General features: G+C 34.3%; 2 protein-coding genes and 1 long non-coding RNA gene across 3 annotated transcripts; 1 reads left to right on the forward strand and 2 right to left on the reverse strand.

Moving 5' to 3' along the window:
* Positions 1-4,894: 4,894 nt before the first annotated feature.
* LOC123656564 (mutS protein homolog 4-like) lies at positions 4,895-11,206 on the reverse strand. The gene is made up of 12 exons (XM_045592234.1): positions 11,192-11,206; positions 10,910-11,104; positions 10,505-10,834; positions 9,903-10,006; positions 9,709-9,811; positions 9,010-9,126; positions 8,825-8,926; positions 6,575-6,688; positions 6,407-6,477; positions 6,200-6,337; positions 5,904-6,099; positions 4,895-5,710 (listed from the first exon to the last, which is right to left on the reverse strand). Exons 1-12 carry the CDS (start codon positions 11,204-11,206, stop codon positions 4,895-4,897), a joined length of 2,301 nt encoding a protein of 766 aa, XP_045448190.1.
* A 283-nt stretch (positions 11,207-11,489) lies between these two features.
* Positions 11,490-19,265, reverse strand: LOC123656565 (mutS protein homolog 4-like). The gene is made up of 7 exons (XM_045592235.1): positions 19,163-19,265; positions 16,935-17,109; positions 14,084-14,244; positions 12,313-12,381; positions 12,002-12,150; positions 11,720-11,910; positions 11,490-11,637 (listed from the first exon to the last, which is right to left on the reverse strand). The coding sequence occupies exons 1-7, from the start codon at positions 19,263-19,265 to the stop codon at positions 11,490-11,492; spliced, it is 996 nt and encodes a 331-aa protein (XP_045448191.1).
* A 680-nt stretch (positions 19,266-19,945) lies between these two features.
* LOC123656434 lies at positions 19,946-21,297 on the forward strand. Its single transcript, XR_006743538.1, has 2 exons — positions 19,946-20,171; positions 21,021-21,297. It is a non-coding gene; the product is annotated as an uncharacterized LOC123656434 (long non-coding RNA).
* Positions 21,298-23,593: the final 2,296 nt, after the last annotated feature.

Below are 23,593 nucleotides of genomic sequence, written 5' to 3' on the forward strand. Positions count from 1 at the left end.
AGACAGTTCCAGCAACTAACATCAGAAAGAAGAAGTAGATCCAATACCAGATCCGCAAGATCATCTCAGCGCAGATCGGCATCCAGGTCTAAACGATCGCAGTCGAACTTCAGGAAGTACCCTCTCTGCTGGTACCACTGGAAGTTTGGAGTGAAAGCCAGCAAATGCGTAAATCCCTGCGACTTCAAGGAGGGAAACGCCAGGGGCGGTCAATAATGGCGACTGCTGACTGCCCATCCTCTGCTACTGGTCGCCTATTTCTCACGGATCGAGCTTCGAAGGTGCAGTTTTTGATCGACACAGGAAGCGATCGAAGTGTCTACCCTCGGTCCCTTCTTCAATATCGTCGTGCCAAAACGAACTACAATCTGTGTGCTGCAAATGGTTCTATTATAGCTACATATGGTTTTGTACACTTTAATCTAGACTTTGGCTTGCGAAGATTGTTTAATTGGCGATTTGTTGTAGCCGATGTAACAAAACCTATAATAGGCGTAGATTTTTTGAATTTTTATGGTCTCATTGTTGATTGTCGTAACAAAAGATTGTTAGATAGTATAACTTCACTTTCATCCACAGCCAAAGTCGTTAGTTGTATTAATATAGCCTCTGTCAAAATCTTGACCGGTGAGACTCGGTATCACAAAATTCTTGAGGAATTTCCCGAAATCACCCGTCCAACTGGTACATATCGCGACATTAAACATAATACTGTACACCATATTCGCACCACTCCAGGCCCTCCAGTATCTTGTACTCCACGTAGATTAGCACCCGATAAACTAAAAATTGCTCAACAGGAGTTCGAGGCTATGCTTGCTAATGGGACGGCTCGACCTTCACAGAGTCCTTGGGCATCTCCTCTTCACCTAGCGCCTAAAAAGGACAACAGTTGGCGTCCCTGTGGTGACTATCGTATGCTAAATGCCCGAACTGTACCTGACAGGTATCCGATTAAACACATCCACGACTTTGCACACAATCTCGTGGGCTGCAAAATTTTCAGCACCATCGACTTACTGAAGGCATACAATCAGATACCTGTCGATCCAGCAGACATTCCGAAGACCGCGATTACTACTCCATTCGGTCTGTACGAATTCCCTTTTATGACCTTCGGACTCCGGAATGCGGGTCAGACCTTCCAGAGGTTTCTAGATGAAGTCACTAGAGGTCTAGACTTTGTCTTTGTTTATCTGGATGACATCTTAGTCTTTTCCAAGGATGAGCACGAACACCATCTCCGCCAAGTTTTCACCAAGCTCAGAGAATATGGCTTGCTAGTGAATACGGCAAAATGCGTTTTCGGTGTGCCAGAGGTAAAATTTTTAGGTTACTCAATCTCCGAGAACGGCTCCAAACCATTGGAATCCAAGGTACAGGTGATCAAAGAGTTTCCAACTCCAACTACGGTACGTCAGCTCAGGGCATTTTTGGGCATGCTCAATTTTTACAGGAGATTTCTTCCTAAAGCAGCTGCAGTCCAGGCTCCACTACATGCGTTGCTGACGGGTTCTGTCAAAGGGTCACAACCTATAAATCTCACTGGGGAGGCCCTTGAAGCCTTCATCGCATGTAAGAACAGCCTCGCAGAGGCAGCTTTATTAGCACACCCCGACTGTACTGCTAAACTTGCCTTGGTGACAGATGCCTCCGATAAGGCAATTGGTGCAGCCCTGCAACAGTACAAGAATGGCATGGCAGCCACTAGCCTTCTTCTCGCGGAAGCTGAGCCCATCACAGGTGAAATATTCACCATACGACAGGGAGTTGCTCGCCATATATGAAGGCATTAAATATTTTAGATTTATGCTCGAGGCCCGACATTTCGTTATCTATACTGACCATAAGCCGATCAGTTTTGCATTCCATGAAAGGAAGAAAAACTGTTCACCTAGACAGTATAGACACCTCGATTTCATTGCTCAATTCACATCCGATATCCGACACATATCTGGCAAGAGTAACGTAGTTGCCGATACCTTGTCGAGAATTGAAGAATTAGGTAAACCGGTTAGTATCGAGAATATAGCCCAAGCCCAATCGTGTGACTCAGAGCTCCAAACCCTTCTAACAGCAGGTTCGTCTCTGCGTTTAGAGAAACTGACGGTACCTGGAAGTCGAGTTCCGCTGTATTGCGACGTCAGTACACCGACCTCTAGACCCTATGTACCTAAGATTTTTCGCAAGCAAGTCTTTGAGAGCCTTCACTCGCTGAGTCATCCTGGCGCTAGTGCGACAATAAAACTCGTTGCAGAACGATTCGTTTGGCCTGGCATACGCAAAGACTGCCGTGAATGGGCTCGCGCGTGTCTAGCATGTCAGAAAGCCAAGGTCAATCGACACGTTACTTCACCTCTCGGTACGTACAATTTGCCTAAAGTCCGTTTCACCCAAATCCACATTGACATTATTGGCCCTTTACCACTTTCGCAAGGCTATCGGTATTGTCTAACGGCGGTAGACCGATTTACTCGGTGGCCGGAAGCAGTACCGATCGCGGATATTACTGCGGAAACAGTGGCCCAAGCACTCCTGTCAACGTGGATCGCTCGATTCGGTTGTCCATCTAGAATTATAACCGACCGTGGTCGTCAATTTGAGTCGGCGTTATTTCAGTGCCTCTCAAAGACCGCTGGTTTCGAGCATAAGCGCACTACTGCATATCATCCAGCGTGCAATGGCTTGGTGGAAAGATTCCACCGTCAACTCAAAGCTGCCATCGTTTGCCATGCTAATGACAGGTGGACGGAATCTCTGCCATGGGTTCTCCTAGGCATTCGTAGTGCCTTCAAAGAGGATCTTCAGAGCTCTTCTGCTGAGCTTGTTTACGGAGAGCCGTTAAGATTACCGGGCGAATTCTTCCAGCCTGCTGATGGTGGTACAACGGATCTCTCTGATTTCTCCGCTCGCCTTAAACAGATCGCATTACGATTGAAACCTTCGCCCGCTTCTCGTCACGGTAGCCCGAAAGTCTTTGTTTATAAGGAACTAGCAACCACCGATCACATTTTCCTTCGCGAAGACGCATCGCGTGGTTCTCTTCATCCTGCATATTCAGGCCCCCATAAGGTTTTGTCAAGGGATGACAAAGTTTTCAAAATACTTTTAAAAGGTAAAGAGGTCACGGTATCAATAGACCGCATTAAGCCGGCCTTTATACTGTCTGATCCTACAAATTCTGAACCAGAACCTTTACCAGATGTTCAGAAACAGCATACAACTCGTTCTGGACGTCGAGTTCATTTTCCAGATTTTTATCGCCCTTGACGGTCTCTGGAGGGGGGTGGTGTAGGCTACCTGGCATTTATTATTTGTTTATGTATATTATATTTATTTATATTACACATATATTAACTTTTATTATTTGATTTACAAAATATTATTTTTATATATATTTAATAAACAAGCATATCCGCACGATACCCGTAGTATAAATTGAAACTATTTTGTCATTTCTTAAAGAACGCTCTAGAAAGAGCACAGAGCGCATGATCGAGAATTTTGACAAGGGCTAGCGAGAAAAACGTAATTTGGTTTTGTAAAAAATAAAATTGTGGATATCGGATATTTATATTGTTCGAGTGCTAATCTATAAATAAATATATTGTTTAACGCCTAAAAATGTAATGTAATATAGGTAAATACCGTAGATATTCGTTAGATAATTATCTACTATAGTCTATACTGTACTGTAGGTACGAATACCTACTCATAAAAAAAAAACGTATCATTTTTGTCTTTTATCTACTACATATTTTAAGATAAGTTATTGTTTTGATAATGAATTAACATGTTTTGAAATCAATCGCACCGACCAATCTCTATTACGTTTTATTATTCCTATGTGACGAAATATTTTATGCCTTAGCTTAACTAAAAGACATATATTTTAAATTTAAGATGATCTTTTTTTTTTGGAAAGGGAACATACTAAAAAAATACCTTATCCTACCTATTTGGCTATCTCTATTGGCTTATTGCTGTTGCGCTGGCGGTCGCGGGTTCGATCCCCGTATATGGCATACATATCTATGGCCATATAGATGTTTATAATGGTCTGGGCGTTTGTGCCTGTGCATTTTATGTGTTTTCGGACCCCTGACACAAGTACTACCGTTGAGTGTGAGGCGTTTATTTATTTATTGCTAGCTGTAGCCTGCACGTGTTGCTACGTTTTTTTTGGTCGTACTAATTCAGGAACCTCTGGGCTCATGCACAACACTTTGCTGAAGATCGCTTGATCAAATGCATAGATTACGATTCTATGCACATTTATTTAATTTCTATTATTTTTTACATAGGTACGAGTATATCTATTTATTATTTGAATAAAGAATAGAATTTGTGCAATCAAAAGAAGATTTAGATCATTGACTTTTTAATCTAAGCAATGTTACTTTTTTTATAAAACTAGGTAGGCAAACAAACGTAGGTACGGCTCCTCTGGTGGTAAGCGATTACCGTAGCTTATAGACGTCTGCAACACCAGAAGTATCGTAGCGCGTTGCTGAAATCCCAAATCCATCCAAGGAGCTCTGGTGACCTTACCCACCACAGGAACACAACACTTCTTGAAAGCAGTATTATTTAGATGTGATTTTCAATAAAGTCGAGGTACTTCTCCAGTCTGGGTGCTCCAGATTTGGTGCAGGATATTTCCTACTGTACCCTTATGTCAGCTAAATTTATTTATATTTTTATTATAAAAATCCAAGAAAAATAAAAGACAAAGTTTTTTGCAATACGTTTATTTCTTATTTCACATTCTTTTATTTGTAGCTCTTAGCGATTAATAATAAAATTATATAAAGAAAGAATTGAATTTATTTGCAGAATATAGGGAAGTAAAAGAAAAAATATTTTTTAAAAGAAAAGTTCTTGCGATTTCAGTTCAATCCCTAAATTCTAAGGGTGGTGTAAGGACGATGGTATTCAATGTTAAATCGTATGTCGTTTCTTTAAGAGCGTCGGCTATTTCTTCAACAGTTTCCCTCATTAACTCTTCATCAATCGACATATCACTGCCTTGACCAGAATTAACAATATCTTCAGATTGTTCTTCTATTATTTGAGTTAACGCTTCTGCCAGATCAGATTCATTTTCATTTTGTATATTGTCATCATTTGTAGAATTATCATCGATCTCTATTTCGTTGTAGTTAACATCCATATTTGGTTTTGAGTTAGTTTCATTATTGAGATTCTCATTATTTATATTAATTTCTATACTATCTGCATCATTGTTACTAGATGTCCGATTTTTATGTATATCTTTATTAATGTTTATTAGCGTATTAAGTAATTCAGTTGACGATTTAACTGCTGTATAAGTATTTGTATCATTAGTATCAAGACTATCTTCATTCGAATCATTAGATTGAATTTCCTTAGTTTGAACGGTAACTAGATTTTGTGGGTCGACTATTTTACTCGATCTGTTTTGATTATTGCTGGAGTCATTAACTGTAGTTAAGTTACTTGAAGTTTTACCGTTAGAGCTAATATCTGATCGATTATTGTTTGGAGTGCTTTTTTCTCTACATATTTTTGCTAATATTTGAGGATTATCAATTTTGAATTTTTGTATTATTGCTTTTATTAATGATTCAGGATTATTATTGGTTTTACGAGATTCATGACGGATTTTTGCATTCAAATCATACAATATTTCATCATCAGTTTTGATGGGTGATGTGTATATTTGTGACTGAAATAAAGCAGATATTATACTTAAATTTTGTATCACATAATAAACATACTCGTACTAGGTAGATAGTAGTAGCTACTACTTCTAATAATGCCGAAAGAATTAAATTAATTTCCTAATTTTTAAAGAATTCTTAATTTGTAATGTCATTTCTATCTACTTCTTCTACTTATTATATAAGACAGTGTAACACCTTGTTATTTCTACCAATTAGTTCTGCAAGTTCTGTAGCCAAATTTACAGTTTCAACTGGTAAGTTTGTTCTAGCTGCTAGAGATAAACCATAATTTTCAATTTTTGTAACACCATTTTCAATCCTGTGTTTATAGACTAGTTTCTTTTCAGAAAGTTGAGAATTTGTTGTCACTTCTTCTACTGCTGTATGACAACTATAAGCGTTGAAAGTATTAAACATAGATAATAGAACAGAACGTTTCAAAAATAGAATAAGAAAGAACTATCTAAAAGACTATATTCAAAATAATTTACTTAATAACATTGTAATATAAATCTCTCAGTCTTGTGAGATATAGAAAGTGCGTCGTAAAGAAATTAAATGCCTGACTCATTAAGAGTTCTTCACAGATAGCCCAAGCAATGCTAGTTCCTTCCTCAATGTTTGTTCCTCTAAAAAAGGCTCGATACATTATAAAATATCCACCAAAATTGCTAGCAGTCGTATTAATATCGACTGACCTGCATAATTCGTCTATAATGACTAGGCTTGTTGGAGTAAGTCCTTTTAAAATATGCTGTGTCTCCTTCATCTTAAATGAAAAATTACATTAATCGGGTAACGAGATAAAATTTAAGAACAGTATTTATTTATGTACATATGACAATATTGATATAGCGTTGATATACCTCTATTACATAAGTAGAAGCGTTAAATTCAACGCTGTCGTTGAAACCGATTCTTGAAAATATGCGATCGCACAATCTAAGTACAGCGTTCGTAGCTGGTAAGAAACAACCAAGCTAAAAGAAAAGAATATTAATATAACTTAAAGTAAAAATAATTTTGTAGTAAAACTTCTTTACGTACAATAAGCTGGTGTTACGAGAGCATTGCGAAAAGTGTGATCGGGCGAGGTGAACGAAGGTGATATGGAGTTATAAGTTAGTGAAGATAAAAAGAAAGAGAGTTACGTTTCGTAAGTTTTAATTAAATCGTGTGATCTAAAAAATACTCATTTTTGTTTATTTATTCACTTTATTGCCAAAATATACAAAAAAAGAGCAAAATCAAGACCTAAACTCAGTCTCATTTACCAGCCATTAAGAGCCATTTCACAATTTTACGCTCTGCAAGTTTAGGTAAATTTGGTCGCATCGCGCGAGTCGTACGAGCCGCGCGATCTTTGTGCTAGTACGTATAGTGTGACAACCAAAAGACCATCGTGATCATTTTCTGATGTATAATAAAAATTATAACTATGGTATAAAATGTTTTTTACATAATTAATTTGTTAAAAATTTCAAGTATGTTATATAACAACAGTCAATAAATTTAAAATAAAATTAAAAAAATCAATTTTATGAAACAATTTTTTTAAATTGATTTAGTTTTTTCAGTTTACGAATGAATCTGATATTTACGATATGAATAAAAAAGCATTTAATGACATCGACACCGACAAACATATTAATTAACAAATAACAAGACAAACAGATTGAAATGCCTATTTGTATTGATAGTGTGAGAAAAGAAAATTAAATTATACATTTGTTTACAGAAATTATCATTATATTATTTTACAGTCATTTTCGTAATATGTTTATTTTATTTATATTTTATTATGAAAGTATCAAATGCGTTTTATCCGCTATAACAACAGGCGCTTGGCGCGTGTGAGCGAAAGAGACGGCTGCGCAGAATTTGGCGTGGACCTTACCTCTAAGAGCGCTAGCGCTCGACTGATTTACCGGGCTTGATGCGTGGCAATATATACTATATTTTTATTATTTAATATAAAATGTATTAAAAATAATTACATCTTTTAATTATTTTTTTTGTATTCCTTAATGATGTAAGTTTACTTTGATGAAGATAGTTCGTTAAAATTTCTTAGTTTTCTAAGAGAAATATCGCTTTTAAAATTGTACTTATTTGGAAAATATTCGTAACTTTAAATATTTTTTATCGTTTAATAGAGATACAAATGGAATAAAAATCTATGATAGTGGACAACAAAATTATATTCCACATATTATGATATTTTTTTAAAATGGTTTCAACGTAGAGGTTATTGAAAAGTAGGACTTCAAAGTATACATTGAGACCGTTTACCCAGGGAGGAGGCTGATGAAAAGGTTAATAATTTTATACACATAATATAAATCAAAATTCTGATCTGACTATGGACTACAACAAAGGTTGCTCTATTATATTTCAAGAATATAAATTACATTATTGCATCCAACACTGAGATTAACGACGTCAAAATATTACAATTTCGCGGATTGTTACCGATTTTTGTGAAATGGCTCTTAAGATGTAAAGGAATTAATGCTAGATGTTCAACAAAACAAATTTGGTAATCAATACACATTTTTTAAAAAAGTGTGTCAAATTTTAATTCCATACTTTGCAATTGAAAACGCGTTTTATCTTTTGTTTTTTTTTTTTTTAAATTTAGATAATAATGCATCATCAATTAGGTAGATAACATTATTGTTGTACTTGAAATATTCGATTTTATTATTTGTATGAAATATTCGTTTTTGTTATTTAGAATTTTATTAATGGAATGTTTTTAACCCAAAAATATAGGTAATATAAGTATCGATAATCTTAACTTAAAAAAAATGTAATCCCAAGACTTTATATTGAACATAATTTTTTTAGTTTTTTTTTTTTGTTTTTTTTTTTTTTTTGTTTTTTAGATAAAATCTACACATTTTTTGTACTGTATTAGTCTTGATAGATAAGAAATTACAGACATCGTAACTCTTAGAATAACAACAAAAAAATTAATATGGAACTCGAAAAAAACAGAAATCTTTGAAATGTACGATCAAAGATTTGTGGTTAAACTATTTAGACCACTTATATACTTTCAATAAAGCAAGAACTGCTTAGTAATAAATAAGTTTTTAATATGCTTCACTTACTTGCGCCATAATTTGCATAATGGCGATCTGTTTGATATAAATACTTTTACCTCCCATATTCGGTCCAGTTATTAATGTAAAATTTTGCTCTGGACTTGCAAACTGTGAAAATGATAATCAATGTTTTTAAGAGCTAAACAATTTTTAAATGTTATAAAGCTCATAATTAGTGTTTTCGTTCTTACGATATCATTAGGAATCGGCATAACTTGACTGTTGTAGTCTAGCAATGGATGCACGCTATTCCGTATTTCTAAGTAGTTGTTAAATTCTGGCCGTATGTATGAACCTATTGTGCTTGCCTTTAAATTCAAAATAATTAAAAAACTAACAATCACATATTTAAGCATATTAAAATATTTTTATATTTATGTATGACTATCATTCAATTAAAATATTTAAATGTTTAAATATAGCTTCAATATCAGCAAAAAAACATGAATAACAAAAAACTTTCAAGTAATATTAAGCCCCTAAATACTAAATTGGCACTTTTTATGGAAAAAAGATAACAAAAATAAAATTTTAATGTTATCATTTAAAGCATGCAGCATAGCACTTTCGACACTTACTACCTTATTGATTGATTATTTGAATGATTATGGAATTGAGAATCATTATAATCATCGAAGGTGGCTTTGTCTGACTCATCAGATTTTTTTATTATGCAAGAATTATTCCAAATTTCGAAAACGTATAGACTAATTTTGAAGCACAAATACTTACTTTGGTCGAAGTTTAAGTTGCCAGACAAAATACCAATTTTATATATAAGCATCTAATACAAAATTCTATCCCTAGTTATCGAAACTAGGATTGATATGTATAGTAATAATATTTTAAGCCAAACAATTTTAGTAATCTAAAATTAAAAGTGCTCATACATGCGCTAAAGCCAGCAGAATATCCAATTCGGCAACATTTTCACATAGTGTGTAAAGGCTGGACATAAATGGACGTAATTCCTTTAGCAAAGTTGAAATAACTCTGCAATGTATTATGTAATTTTTAATTTTACGAAACAAGATAATATCAATATTAAAAAATTTATGTAGAGGAGATTAGAGACATAAATTACATATTGCTCATTTTCTGTATTTCGTTAAGCGATTCCTTGGCTTGTTGATCCAATACGACAAGCTCCTCTGTGGTCATTGTTACGCTAGCTCCGTTGAAGATGACCTATAATATTCAATATACAAAAATTGCATAAGGACGAACTAAAGCCCTCCAACCTTTTAAATTGATTAAAAATATTAGATAATTATTACTAAGGTAAATATTTCTATGTAAAATAGGTAGGTTGACTTTTTTTAACAAAAAATAGCAATATACTATAACGTGACGCCGCGTTGGCGCAACGGTTACAGCCATAGATTGTACCTACCTGTTGCGCTAGCGGTTGCGGGTTCGATCCCCGCACATGACAAACATTTGTATTGGCCATACAGGTGTTTGCCGTGATCTGGGTGTTTGTGCAGTCCTTGTGGGTCTCCCCACCGTGCCTCGGAGAGCACGTTAAGCCGTCGGTCCCGGTCGTTATCATGTACACCTGATAGCGATCGTTACTCATAGTAAGGAATATATCCGCCAACCCGCATTGGAGCAGCGTGGTGGATTAAGCTCTGATCCTTCTACATGGGGGAAGAGGCCACACAAACTTGTATTAAAATTAGGTACCTGAATGAATATTGAAGGTAAATCTTCAACATTAAACAGTCTCCTGTTCTTTGGGGCTACTGGAAGGACAATATGAAAACCCTTCATAACGTTTTGATTTAGACGTATTGGAAGATCATATGTTTCACTTAGTTGTTCGACAATCTTCTGGATGTCTTCTATAAGTTCTGAGTAAGTTCTTCTAGCTACATCTAGAAGACCATTTATTTCAGGTTTTACTGCAAAGCAACGTTGCAAACTACCCATAGCACCTTTTTCTAAATGGGCATCGTCTTGTATGACATTATGAATTTGATTAGCAATCTCTTCGTAATGAGGATTGCTCAAGTCCTATAGAAAACACTTCGGATAAATTAAAAAAAAAAATTGTACTTTGTTATTTCAGTAATTCGAGACATGTTTTACCATTTTTATTTTTCGTAGCCTTCCACTTTCGACAATTTTTAAAGCTTGTATCAACTTTGGAACGATTTCCATTGTTGTTTTCAAAAGTAGAGTTTGATTCAATTGGGCCTCTCCATACTTGTTCAAATTCTGGTTAGGTGTTTCGATGCACAATAGTAATATCTTATCTATATCTGATAACTTCTTTAATACGTCCTAGGTTTTTAAATTATTGTACATCATTGTAATGTATAATCAAGAATATTTTGGCTTACATAAAGTAATAGTCAAGATATTAGATACCTGTAAATCTGTCATTAGTCCTGTATCGCTTTCAATTAATTCTTGAACAGCATCTAGCCTCGCTTCTATAAAATCTTTATTGCACGACGGCTGTAGTAACTCAGCTCTTAGAGCTCTAATACCCCCGACAGTATATGTTGGACCTAGGACACCTAGCAAGCAACATGTGGGCCCAGCTGATGGGACTAAGGGTTGAACTAGTTCTAATTGTGTTGCTGTTCCAACATCTACAAATAATCCAGTATATCATCACAATAGTAATTAAATGATAATTTACCGTTATCATTTTGAAAATATATTAAAAATACAGTTGCGTTTTATTACCTATAATCATAGTGTTATCAGATGAGTGATATTCGATTTTCAATGATTCTCTAGCAAATACAATACATTGAATATATTCTACATATTTTAAAACAGCAGCTGCAGCTGTTAGTGCATAGAATCTACGAATAAAATTATTATAAGTCTGTGTTTTTTTTATTTCTTTTTTTTCTCTTATGAAAGAGACTAATTCTTACTACATACTTATGCAAAACTTGAAGATAAACAGCGCTATATTGTGGAGCACAAAGTGTCTGTATATTATGCCGACCTGCTGCGTCGTTAAAATGTCGTCTTTGTACTGCTGTTAGATTTAATAGAGGAAAACGATCCTTAATCAATTTGTAAAGCTGATTCACTTGAGATCCTTCACAGAAAGTATGCGGTACTATTATCTAAAGATATAATAATTATTTTTCGAGAAATATAATCTTTATAAGAGACATATTAAGTAGTTTAATTTAATAGAAGTAATGAAAGGTAGACCTCAATTGGGTTAAAATAGTTGATTTTCGTAAGAGTGTGGGTGTACAGCAGAGTATCACTGAACTGGCACAAAACCATATGAGGATGGCGTAAATCTATAGCTGCCATTCCTATTTCCCCACGAGCCATTCCACGACCTTCTGATATCGCTGAAAAAGAACAGTTTTTTTTTTATATTCTTGAAACATTACTTACAGACATGAAGATATAATGTAGCAAATCAGCAATATTACGTATTTGTTGCAATAAATACTTTTATATAATTTATATAAATATATCGAGTAGTGATAAAGAACATTTGTAGATTTTACCTAAAATAACGCTAGGATCAACGACAGACATGCTTGTAGACCTTGCAGATCTAGCACCACTGTGACCTCCTATTAAATTTTAATACAATAAATATTGATAATATAACTAACCTAAGTATACAAATTAACGACGCGTTGGTGCGACGGTTTGTGACTATTGCGCTGGCGTTTGCGGGTTCGATCCCCACACAAGACAAACATTTGTACAAATGTTTGCCGTGGTCTGGGTGTTTGTGCAGTCCTCGTGGGTCTCCACACGGTGCCTCGGAGAGCACGTTAATCCGTCGGTCCCGGTTGTTATCATATACACCTGATAGCGATCGTTACTCATAGTAGGGAATATATCTGCCAACTCGCATTGGAGCAGCGTGGTGGGTTAAACTCTGATCCTTCTCCTAAACGGGGGGAGAGGTCTATGCTCAGCAGTGGGATATTACAGGCTGAAGCGATAAAAATTGAATACTTAAGTGTTACGTAAAGTGTATTAAATATATTTTAGATTAATATAGTTAAATAATAATAATAATAAAGGGAAATACTCTTTTGTAGTTAGTATAAATTGTACGCCATCTTGTAGGGTCATGACATGAGGCAGAAACGGGATTGAGCATGGTGTTGAAATATCTCATACACAATAATTAATTACACAAAGAAGGAAAGTGATAATTATTACTAATACATTTATAATAATAAGTAAATAACAATAGGTATGGCTCATAGATATAAGATAGGAGGATTCGGTTGGGCTGGGTGGCGTTTGTCAGACTTCGTCGAGTCTTCACTTCGAAGATTCCGCAATACTTGAAGACAAAAGTCTTCGAGCAATGCGTCCTGCCTAAGTTAACATACGGAGCCGAGACGTGGACACTGATGAAGGGACTGTTCCATAAGTTTAAAGTCGCTCAACGTGCAATGGAACGGGCTATGCTTGAGGTTTCTCTCAAAGATCGGATTAGAAATGAGACTATCCGCGAGAGAACGAAAGTACCCGACATAGCCCACAGAATTAGCAAGTTAAAGTGCCAGAGTGCAGGTCATCTGTGTCGCAGGACCGATGGCCGTTGAAGTAGATGGGTCCTGGACATCGCGTCTTGGCAAATACAGCGTGAGACGTCCTCCGGCTTGTTGAACCGATTAGCTACGTAAGATTGCCGGTGTAGGCTGGATGAGGATTGCGAAAAACCAGGATGTTCGGCGTGAGCAGTGAACTGCAATAGGCTGAACTGACTGAACTGATGGCTCATGTATTGTTATAAATATAAAATTGTTGGATTCCTGTGGTCAGTATCAGCTCCAGCGCCAGAGCCCTACCAGAGCTCCTAGCGGCGAGCAGGGGTATGGTCGGCAACGCTCTTCTGGTGTTGCAAACGTCTATTAACTATGGTTATCGCTTGCCATCAGGTGCACTGGACGCTTTTTTGCTCAAACTTGCTTGAAACTAGATGTACAAAAGATTAAGATTTAGGTATAGTTATAATGGTAGGTACCTACGCGGAATTTTAAGAACGTCTAGATTTCATTACGATTTGAGCTGAAGGCTGAGTGCAATATAATTTATAAACATTTAGAATACGTCACGCACGTTTACTAAAGCCACAAAAGCAATAAAAAGATGTGATTCGACCGACTCTTCATCTACAGTTTGGTAATATGCTTAATCAATTTATTAGATCTCTGTGTAATAAAAATAAATATTATTTTGGTTATAATCAGCGATGCTTTAGTCAGCAACGCCGATATATATCAATTTATTTTTGTATCAGGTACTTACCTCTGCTACTACTGCTAATGTATCTTAATGTTGACGGTCTATTTTTTGGGGTACAAAAGTCTGATGTATCAATTGCCGCTGAGTCACTGGCTATGATCCTAGGTGGCGCCTGTTCACTCGAGGAGGACTCAGGCTTACTTGAGTATGAATTTGGTACAAATCTGTACACAAAACTTATTCTTTATAAAGTCTGATAAGCTTATTAATTTTAAGTTAACTGCTAAATTTGTACATGAAAGAGTGTTCCATGCAAAATTTTATAATTATTTTACTGCTGAAGCGGGATTCTACTATTTCTATCGTATTAAAGTAGTGATAACAGATTTGGTATTCTTGTAATCAAACATAGCACAACGTCGAAACGAAGTCATAATCATGTTTCGAAGACAATTTTTTAAACGCTTCACACTTAACGGCCTCCAGTAGGATTGGCCCCTGTGTCGCGGGTCGACACACACAATACCCAAGCACAAACGCTCAGACCACGACAAACATCTATATGGTCAATACAAATGTCTTTAATAATAATGTTTAAATAATGTATGTAAATCAATAATAATATGTAATCGACAGCTTGAATAATATGTTTATATGCAAATATGCTAATACCGATTGTTATTCTACTACAAATACAAAACTTTCTCTATTCAGAGACCACTAGTCGAGTCTTGGACATGAAGAGATATGCTGTGTTAGTAGGTACTGTGATTGTGAACGGTAATGGTCAGTTTGAATAGTTTCATTCGATTTTTTGGTTTGTTTTTAGATACTTATACAGGACGGATCTATTTGTGATAAGGTAAATAGGTACGTACTATATTGAGCAAAAAAATTACTACACAATTTGATTTAGAAATTATAATAAAAAGATCTTGGTTGTTATGAGGTCAATTCATAGATTAATTTTTTAAACTATATTTCTTTGGTTCTTATACTCTTGTAAAGTTATAACTAAAACAATGACTTGAAGTTTTTCTATTCTGTATATATATGTGCATTCTACGCTTATAAATCAAATATCATTTGAAGCGAAAAGCTAAATCAACTTTAGTAAAACAGAGTATCAATGTAGACTTATTATTAAGAGGAGCGATTTTGGAATTAACGTTATTATTAAATAAAGTAAAAAAAAATGTATAAATAAACGTACCTACAGTAAAAATACTCGAAATGGAAAATATATAAAGTACGAAAAAAATAAAACCGAAATTTGAAAATTAGAAGTAGTAAAACTATTTTTAGTGAACTTCAATAAGTAAGATCAAATCATGTCTTGACAACCGAATGACCTTTAAATTGGTATTTGACTCCACGCTACACACTGATTGCCATTGTTGGTACCTATTGTATGTAAAATTATGTCCTATGAAGTAGGAGTTAAGAAGTTTGTGGCACAATAATAGTTCAATTGTGTCGGAATGAAAAATCGTTGAACGACTACTGGTACCTACATCATTAAAACAGGAGAATTGCACTGTTCAACAAACTGTCTTATCTTGTAGAAGATACCAAGTTATAAGAGGCGATTATATTCGTAAGGATTTGGTCTGCATTTGTCCAATGAAGATGTATCCATTATATACACACATATACATCTAAACACTTATTGTATCTGCATTAATTTGTAGGTGCATATTTGTAACAATTACCTAGAATCCTAGATATTATTAGAATATTCCAAATTTATAATACAGTATTATGAATTTTTGGATTTTTATGATTAATCAATTTCGTATCTATTAACACTCCAAAGCTAAACGTATATGTGTGTATTTCTGTTAAATATTTTTAGAGTAGGTACCTTTTCGTTTTTTTTACACCTCTGAAATTCATTATCTATAATCGCGGCAAATAACCGGAGCGTGTCGCAATAAATTCAGAGGGTACGAAAACCACAATGAAGACGGTCGAAAGTAACTTACTTCATAAAATATTATAGCAAATAGTTTGTTCTATCAATTATTTCTTTGCATTTAAAGCGCCTAGGTAATTTACCACAAGATTCCTAGTAATTATACATCTCAAATATATTTCAAAAATATACTTTATCTCGAATGCTAGAGAAGGGGTGCCAATAACTATATAGAACTAGCTGACCCCGCAAACGTTGTTTTGCTATATATGTTTTTAACCCCGTTTACTCCCCTCCCCTATAATTTAGGGGTATAAAAAATAGATGTTCTTCGATTCTCAGACCTACCCAATATGCATACAAAATTTCATGACAATCGGTCAAGCCGTTTCGCAGGAGTTTAACTACAAACACCGCGACACGAAAATTTTATATATTAGATAAATACTGGGTTTTGGAAATGAAAACTTCTTTTGGCGCACCTCACATACATTTTTTCGTAGGTAGTAAGTTTGGCTGATACGTCACGCTCTCAGATGAAAAGCTCAATCGGTTGAACTCGAGACCGCCGAGTGTACTCGAGCGAGAAAGATACTGATAGCTGCTCTTCGTTGTTGAGCGGTGATTGCTTGATTGTGGTTTTCAATGAAACTTAATTGGCAATCACTTCTGCCGTGCGGTCTTGAGCATACACTCTTTTTTTTTTAATTCTAGTTATTGGCACCCTTTAGGCAATTGAATATATACAGGATTTGAAAATAAATTACGAACTAAACTTGTAAATATTATAAGTATTTAAGCTTTAACGATCACTACGAACACTGATTTTACGGGACTTGCTGCAATTTTTATTTTCAAACTAACGATGTTTCAGCGTCGTTGTAGGTCGGGCCCAATATCGGCAGTTTGAAAGTAATAACCGCAATAAGTTCCGTAGAATCAAAAGTGTATCCGTAATATTATTTAATTGTTCTAAAGTTATTAAGCAATGTTACTTACTTTCTTTTTAAATTAGGCGGTGGTCCTGAAGGAGGTCCCATTGATGATCTTTTAGATGACGATAGACTTTCCATAATGAATTGATATCTGGGCCCCGGAAATTTATTCAATTTTCGAACATTATTGATTGACCCATACGGTTTTGGAGGCAACGAGGGTATTGAACCTCGAATACCTAACAAAAAACATAATACCACGACTCATTACCGACCATTTTATTTATAGCTATTTCTTGGCCATTCTCAAGCGAATCGACGTTAAGTATAACTTGTAATACATTTTTTATATGACTAGGGCGGCAAACAAGCATATGGCCCGACTGATTGTAAACGGCCACTGTAGCTAGAAGGCGCCTGTAACACAAGAATCATGGCAAGCGCATTGTCGACCCTAGCCTCCCCAGAAGCTTTGGCTACCTTACTCGCAACAGCAAAACAAACCTAACTTGAGAGCAGTGTACCTGTGTACATTTTGATAAACTCAGGTAGAAGATTAGCAATCTTGTTAAAACAAACTATCATCATTATCGTATTAGTATATATTGATTACAAATAAATTAATGATCTATACATATAAATAAAATTAGGTGTCTGTTTGTAATATTAAAATAAACGCTTTTTACTAAACACATATGGATGTATACACGGTACATATGTATATCAAAATAACATTTTCTACAAATTTTGTCTGCTGCTAGCAGAAGGTAAAAGAAAATAGAAGAAGCTTCACCAATAACAGAATGAACACACAATTCTCATATAAACATAATACCGATTAACAAAACAAAAAAAATACAAGTTTATATTTGGTTTTAGGTTGTTAAACGTTTATTCCGGCTAATCTGTGAAACGGTTGGACCGATTATGACGGGACTTTAACTGGCAGATAGCTGATGTAATAAAACAGTAATTTAGGCAAATTTTATTTAAAAAACTTATATACATATTTTATAACTCTGTGAACTGTACAATAAATTTTTTGTTTAATTCCACGCGGACGAAGTCGCAAGTACAGCTAGTTATAAATAAAACGAAAAAATTTAAATAGGTTTTTGTAGAACAGCCTATAATAACATCAAGGTCAGTCTGGTATAGAATTTAATAAGGCGTCGCGTCGTCCTCCTTATTTGTAAATGTAGGTCAACGAAAACAACATAAGCTTGTCTATTATTATTACAATAGCTATTTATGTGAATTTTTTTTAAGTTAAAAGATTTTTTCTTTGATTCGAATTCGGATATGAAATAACGGGGCAATATGAGATTTGTTCCGGATGAAGTTGTACAAGCAAGGATGTACTGCTTAGAGATGTGTTTTTAGTTCTTTTGTGATTCGTCAATCACGACGCATTTTATTGCACAAAAAATAAAAAAAGTCCTCTCAATCATTACTCTTATTAAGGAAATTACCCGCCAACTCACAGAAGAGTTCCATGGAGGTTTAAACTATAATATTTCTCCGCTACGGCGAAGAGAGAGAGAGAGAGAGAGAGAAGATTTTTATTACAAGTTTTGGATAGATATTTCATTAAATATTCGAGTGATATAAGGGACGATCAAACTAAATAGAGTCTGCAGGACTTGGTAAGAGAAACGGCGTGACATTTAAGGTTGGATAAAGAAATTATATTGTTTTATAAAAATTTATAGATAATCGGATCATAGATGTTAAACAAACATTTGTTTTTAAATGTTTTATTATCATATATCAGATTTTTTTTAAATTCATTATTATATAAGTAAAAAATAAAATTATCATAATTGTTATTACATAATTTTTTTTATGTCACTATGTCGGCAAACAAGCGTACGGCTCACCTGAGGGTAAGCGATTACCGTAGCTTATAGACACCTGCAACACCAGAAGCATCGCAAGCGCGTTGCCGACCCAATCCCCAATCCCCTCAGGAGCTCTGGTCACCTTACTCACCAACAGGAACACAATACTGCTTGAAAACAGTATTATTTAGCTGTGATCTTCTGTAAGGTCGAGGTACTACCCCAGTCGGGCTGCTCCATATTTTTAGCAGGAAATTCCTGCTGTGCCCCTACCTCAGTGAAAATTAAAAATTATTATTTATCCAATTAAAAAGCTAATCGTAATCAGAGATGATTTTCAATTTTCAGTTATAATAATCATTATCAGTAAGATACATCACAAACGACAGGTTACGTGGCTTTAAAATCTTATATTCCTTTTTGATGATTTGTTAATTAAATTTTTACTTACCTAGCATTGCGTCTTTTCTTACTAATTCTGTTTTGGGTTTATATTTCGAAGTTAATTTTGAAGATCGGTTTCCGGCAAAAGTTTCTCTGTGAATAACATTCATTTTATGTCTATGTTCTATATGAGTTATAATATTATTATCTAAGAAGCGTTACAAATTTAATAATTTAGTTTGAACTTTTAACGGTAGTTAGCTAAATATAATGAACTATTGCTTTCTCTTAGTTCTGCAATTCTTTTCGCGCCATTATTTTGAATAAGCTCTAATAATGCTGGCACATAGGTGCTAGTCACAATCACATTAACATGAGCATCATAAAAGAGGCCAAATATAAAATGTACAAAAAAGAATACAAAATAAAATAGTAATAAATTAACTTGATATTAAGTTTTGCTAGTCAAATATATATGTATATATTTTTTTTTAATTTTAAACTATGTATATACATACATATGTGTATGGTATAAGGTACATGTGAGGTGTGTATAAGGTACATACAAGTGTTCATGCAATATTGAGGTTCTAAAAACTAACATTAAAACAAACGTAGCCTCACTGAATCGATGTGGCAGATACAAAATCTGTAAAGATCGTTTCAAAATAAAGAGTAAATAGGTATAAACATTTAGAAAATTTAATTCGAAGACTATTCGCATTACAAATCTTAAATTAATGTTATGAAAATTAAGTTTTGTAGGTAATTTATCTATTTTAATCGATCTTTTGTTAGTGTTGCTTGGCATTAAAATGTAACGTCAATGTCAAAATCAACGACCGTGATTTGGACCTTCACTTCTTCGTGTTTAGGTTGTAAATTGTAAATGTCAATCTAATATCTAAAAAAATAATTTACCTCAATCAGCTGTGATTTGTTATTATGTAACTAATTTTTCTAAACACTATTCATATCGAGTAAAAAACTTTTCTAATACCTACCAGTCTGTTATAACTGGACATAAATAAAGCTGTTTATCTACACTTTCGGGGATTTATTTTTTGGGAAAACTTGTAAGTTATTAGACTTGTTTTACTTAAATCCTTTACTTTTTAAGAGTTTAGAATTTGCTCTAAACATGTACAGCAATTTTCTTATTAATTTCCGTTCTGTATGGTGACCTTGTTAAATAACTATATAATCATTATTGTCATTTTGTCAGTGTGTACATCTGCTGTGTGGTTATAGCAGTAAAGAATGTAGCCACCCTCTCTCTTTACCCGTGGGTATCGTAAGACGCGACTAAGGGATAACACAGTTCCACTACCGCATTGGAACTTAAAAAGCCGACCTATGGCGGAATAACCATCCAACTGTTGGCTTTGAAATATTCAGGCCGAAGATGGACAGCAGCGTTTTCGGTGCGACAAAGCCAGTCCCGGGGTCACCAACCCGCCTGCCCAGCGTGGTGACTATGGGCAACATATACATGAATTCACGTCATTTTTGGTGCAAACTTGTTGAGGCCTATGTCCAGCACTGGACTGCGATAGGCTGAAGTGACAGTGTGTACAAATTTTAAAATTTATTTCACTTCTTCATTTAATAGCCTTTATTTGTTAATTCAGCTTTATAGTAGCAGAAATATGGATTTTTATGTTATGAATATTATGTTTTTATTTAAGAATATTTCAAAACATATTATTTAAGTTTTATAGTAGTAATTTATATTATTATTTATATTATCAATAAATATTCAAGTGTATTTATCACTTTTAATGTTTAAAAGTTGGTGACTATTATGACATAATGTTTCACTAATTCCGTTGTATACATATATGAAAAGTTTTATAATTATAAAGAGTGACTTTGTACTGATAATATAAATGTATTTTTATCAACAAATTGATATTATTTTTTAGGTTGAAATCTCATTGAACTCCGTATCTCTGAAGTAATAATGAAATATGATTACAAACATAACCGAAACCTTTGTGTTTATTTAATAAAAATAACAATAAAAACAAATTAGTTTTATGTTGTATAAAGTCTTATTTAGTATTGAAGCTTCTCTTACTGCTATTATTGGTAAAAAATATATATGAAATAGAGAAGGTATTCGGTATAAATATATTCATAAAAAACAACTATATACAACATTTATATGAGAAAGATTAAATAAAGAAAATGATGAACTAACTATATTACATTTATTTCACTTTATTATTTAATTTGAAGTAGTTATGACTAGATTATCCAATGTCTTATATAGAATATTATACTTTTCAGCTTATAATATCCCACTGCTAGGCATAGGCTCTTTCTCTATGTAGGAGAAGAATCAGAGCTTAATCCACCATGCTGCTCCTATGCAGGTTGGTAGGAAATATATTATAAAATTAAAAAAATCTAAATAAAAATTCTTGTTTAAGTAAAAAATAGAGATATATGTACCGATTATTAAAATGCTCATTTTGTAGGACACATAAATAAAAACTGAAGCACACAATGTTTGCATGACAAACAGTCGATAACCTTGCAACACTCTGATAATACATTACGAATTGACTGTTTTCAATGGCACGTTGAAAATGACTTAGTCCTTATCATCGTAATGACTTGCTTTATTGTTTACCTTGCCTCACTTTTCACATGTATTGTAAAATATTATTTATTGTTTTCAAAAAGAGTTTTCAAAATATGATTTGTCATAAGAATGAAATTGTTTTGTGTGATTAGATAATTTATGATATTTAATTTACTATATTATGTCAGTTTTTAAAAAGTAATTTATGTTTAATAATTTTGAACATTTTAATACCTCATTAAATTGATTATGAAAAATAACATAAATAAAATCCATTCTTATACTTGGATTCAATGACTGATTTATTTATCATCATTGATTGTAAGCCACTGAAGTTAGACCCATGAATTTTGATTAGTATGCTTCAGCCTGTAATATCCCACTACTGGGCATAGGCTTCTTTCCCCATATAGGAGAAGGATCAGAGCTTAATCCACCACGCTGCTCCACTGCGGGTTGGCGGATATATTCCCTACTACGAGTAACGATCGCTATCAGGTGTACATGATAACAACCGGGACCGACGGCTTAACGTGCTCTCCGAGGCACGGTGGTGAGACCCACAAGGACTGCACAAACACCCAGACCACGGCAAACACCTTTATGGCCAATACAAATGTTTGTCATGTGCGGGAATCGAACCCGCAACCGCCAGCGCGACAGGTAAAATCCATGGCTGTGACCGTTGCGCCAACGCGGCGTCAATTTTGATTAGTAGGGTCACTTTATTCACTATACGCCCACTTAGAAACGTTTAAAAAAAATCTACCGCCAAAGGGGTAAAATGGGGGCCTCAAGTTTCTTTGTAATTCTGTCATTTTTGATCTTAGAATCATGGAACTTCTCTTCCTCTGAAAAATATAAAGACGAGTGTGATATCATATAGAGGAAAGTATTTTAGAATCTGATCAGGCTTCATTTATATAATATTACTAGCGCTTTTTTTAACAAAAGAAAAAAAAAGAACTGAAATATTTATTTGAATTAATATTTAAGTTAATAGATTAATAATCACTACAAATGCTTACATGGAAACAGTCGACATTTTTGTATCTTTAAAAAAAGTGCAAATCATTATTATATTACGTCGAATGCCGCTGATAAGGTGATTTTGCGCCCGACGCAATTCGCAAAACAAGTGTTTCCACAAACATTCCATACGCTTATATCGCGAGTAAGCGAGACAATTGTCGTTTCGACGCCCCTACTTCAAATATGTCTCTCGTCTAGCAGCATGTCTTTTAAGTGAGTATGACGCGGTGACGTCATTCATAGTACGTAGCTCTCAGATAGAAGTACTGTAGCTCGCATCATAGCGTAATATCGGGACAGCTGGTGGATATAAGGCGATAAAAATGGCTCGAGTGTGCTGTACTTTAAGATATCACATACGACAGAGGCGCGTTCGCGATAGTTTCTGGTTAAGTGATTCTCATTTTGTTGAAAGTTGAAGATATTTAAACTTTGTTAAATTATTTTAAAGGTACCAGCGAGTTATATCGTTTTTTAATCATATCGTATTTTAAGAAGACGACGAAAATGGCTTTACTCAGGTTTAATACATACTATAATTTTATACATAAATATATACTATGCATGCGATATTAATATGGTTGTTTACTTGTCCTTTTCGTAGAATCAAGTATTTATTTATTTATATATTGTGAGAGGTTTTATTTAGTTCATGGTTTTTATGCTGATTACGTTGTAAGATTTGTATCCGATCGTGACTATTGTGCATGTTATTATAGAAAATGATAAAAGGAAAATCAAGGGTAGGATATAAATAGTTCCAATGTCATTTTAAACTAGCATAATCATTCGTAACAATACTTGGTGAATGAACGGTATAATTTATAATAAATGTGTAGGTAATTGAAAAAAAAATTAACTCACAATTGGAATTAA

The sequence above is a fragment of the Melitaea cinxia genome, chromosome 9 (genome assembly GCF_905220565.1).
Source record: "Melitaea cinxia chromosome 9, ilMelCinx1.1, whole genome shotgun sequence".
NCBI lineage: Eukaryota > Metazoa > Arthropoda > Insecta > Lepidoptera > Nymphalidae > Melitaea > Melitaea cinxia.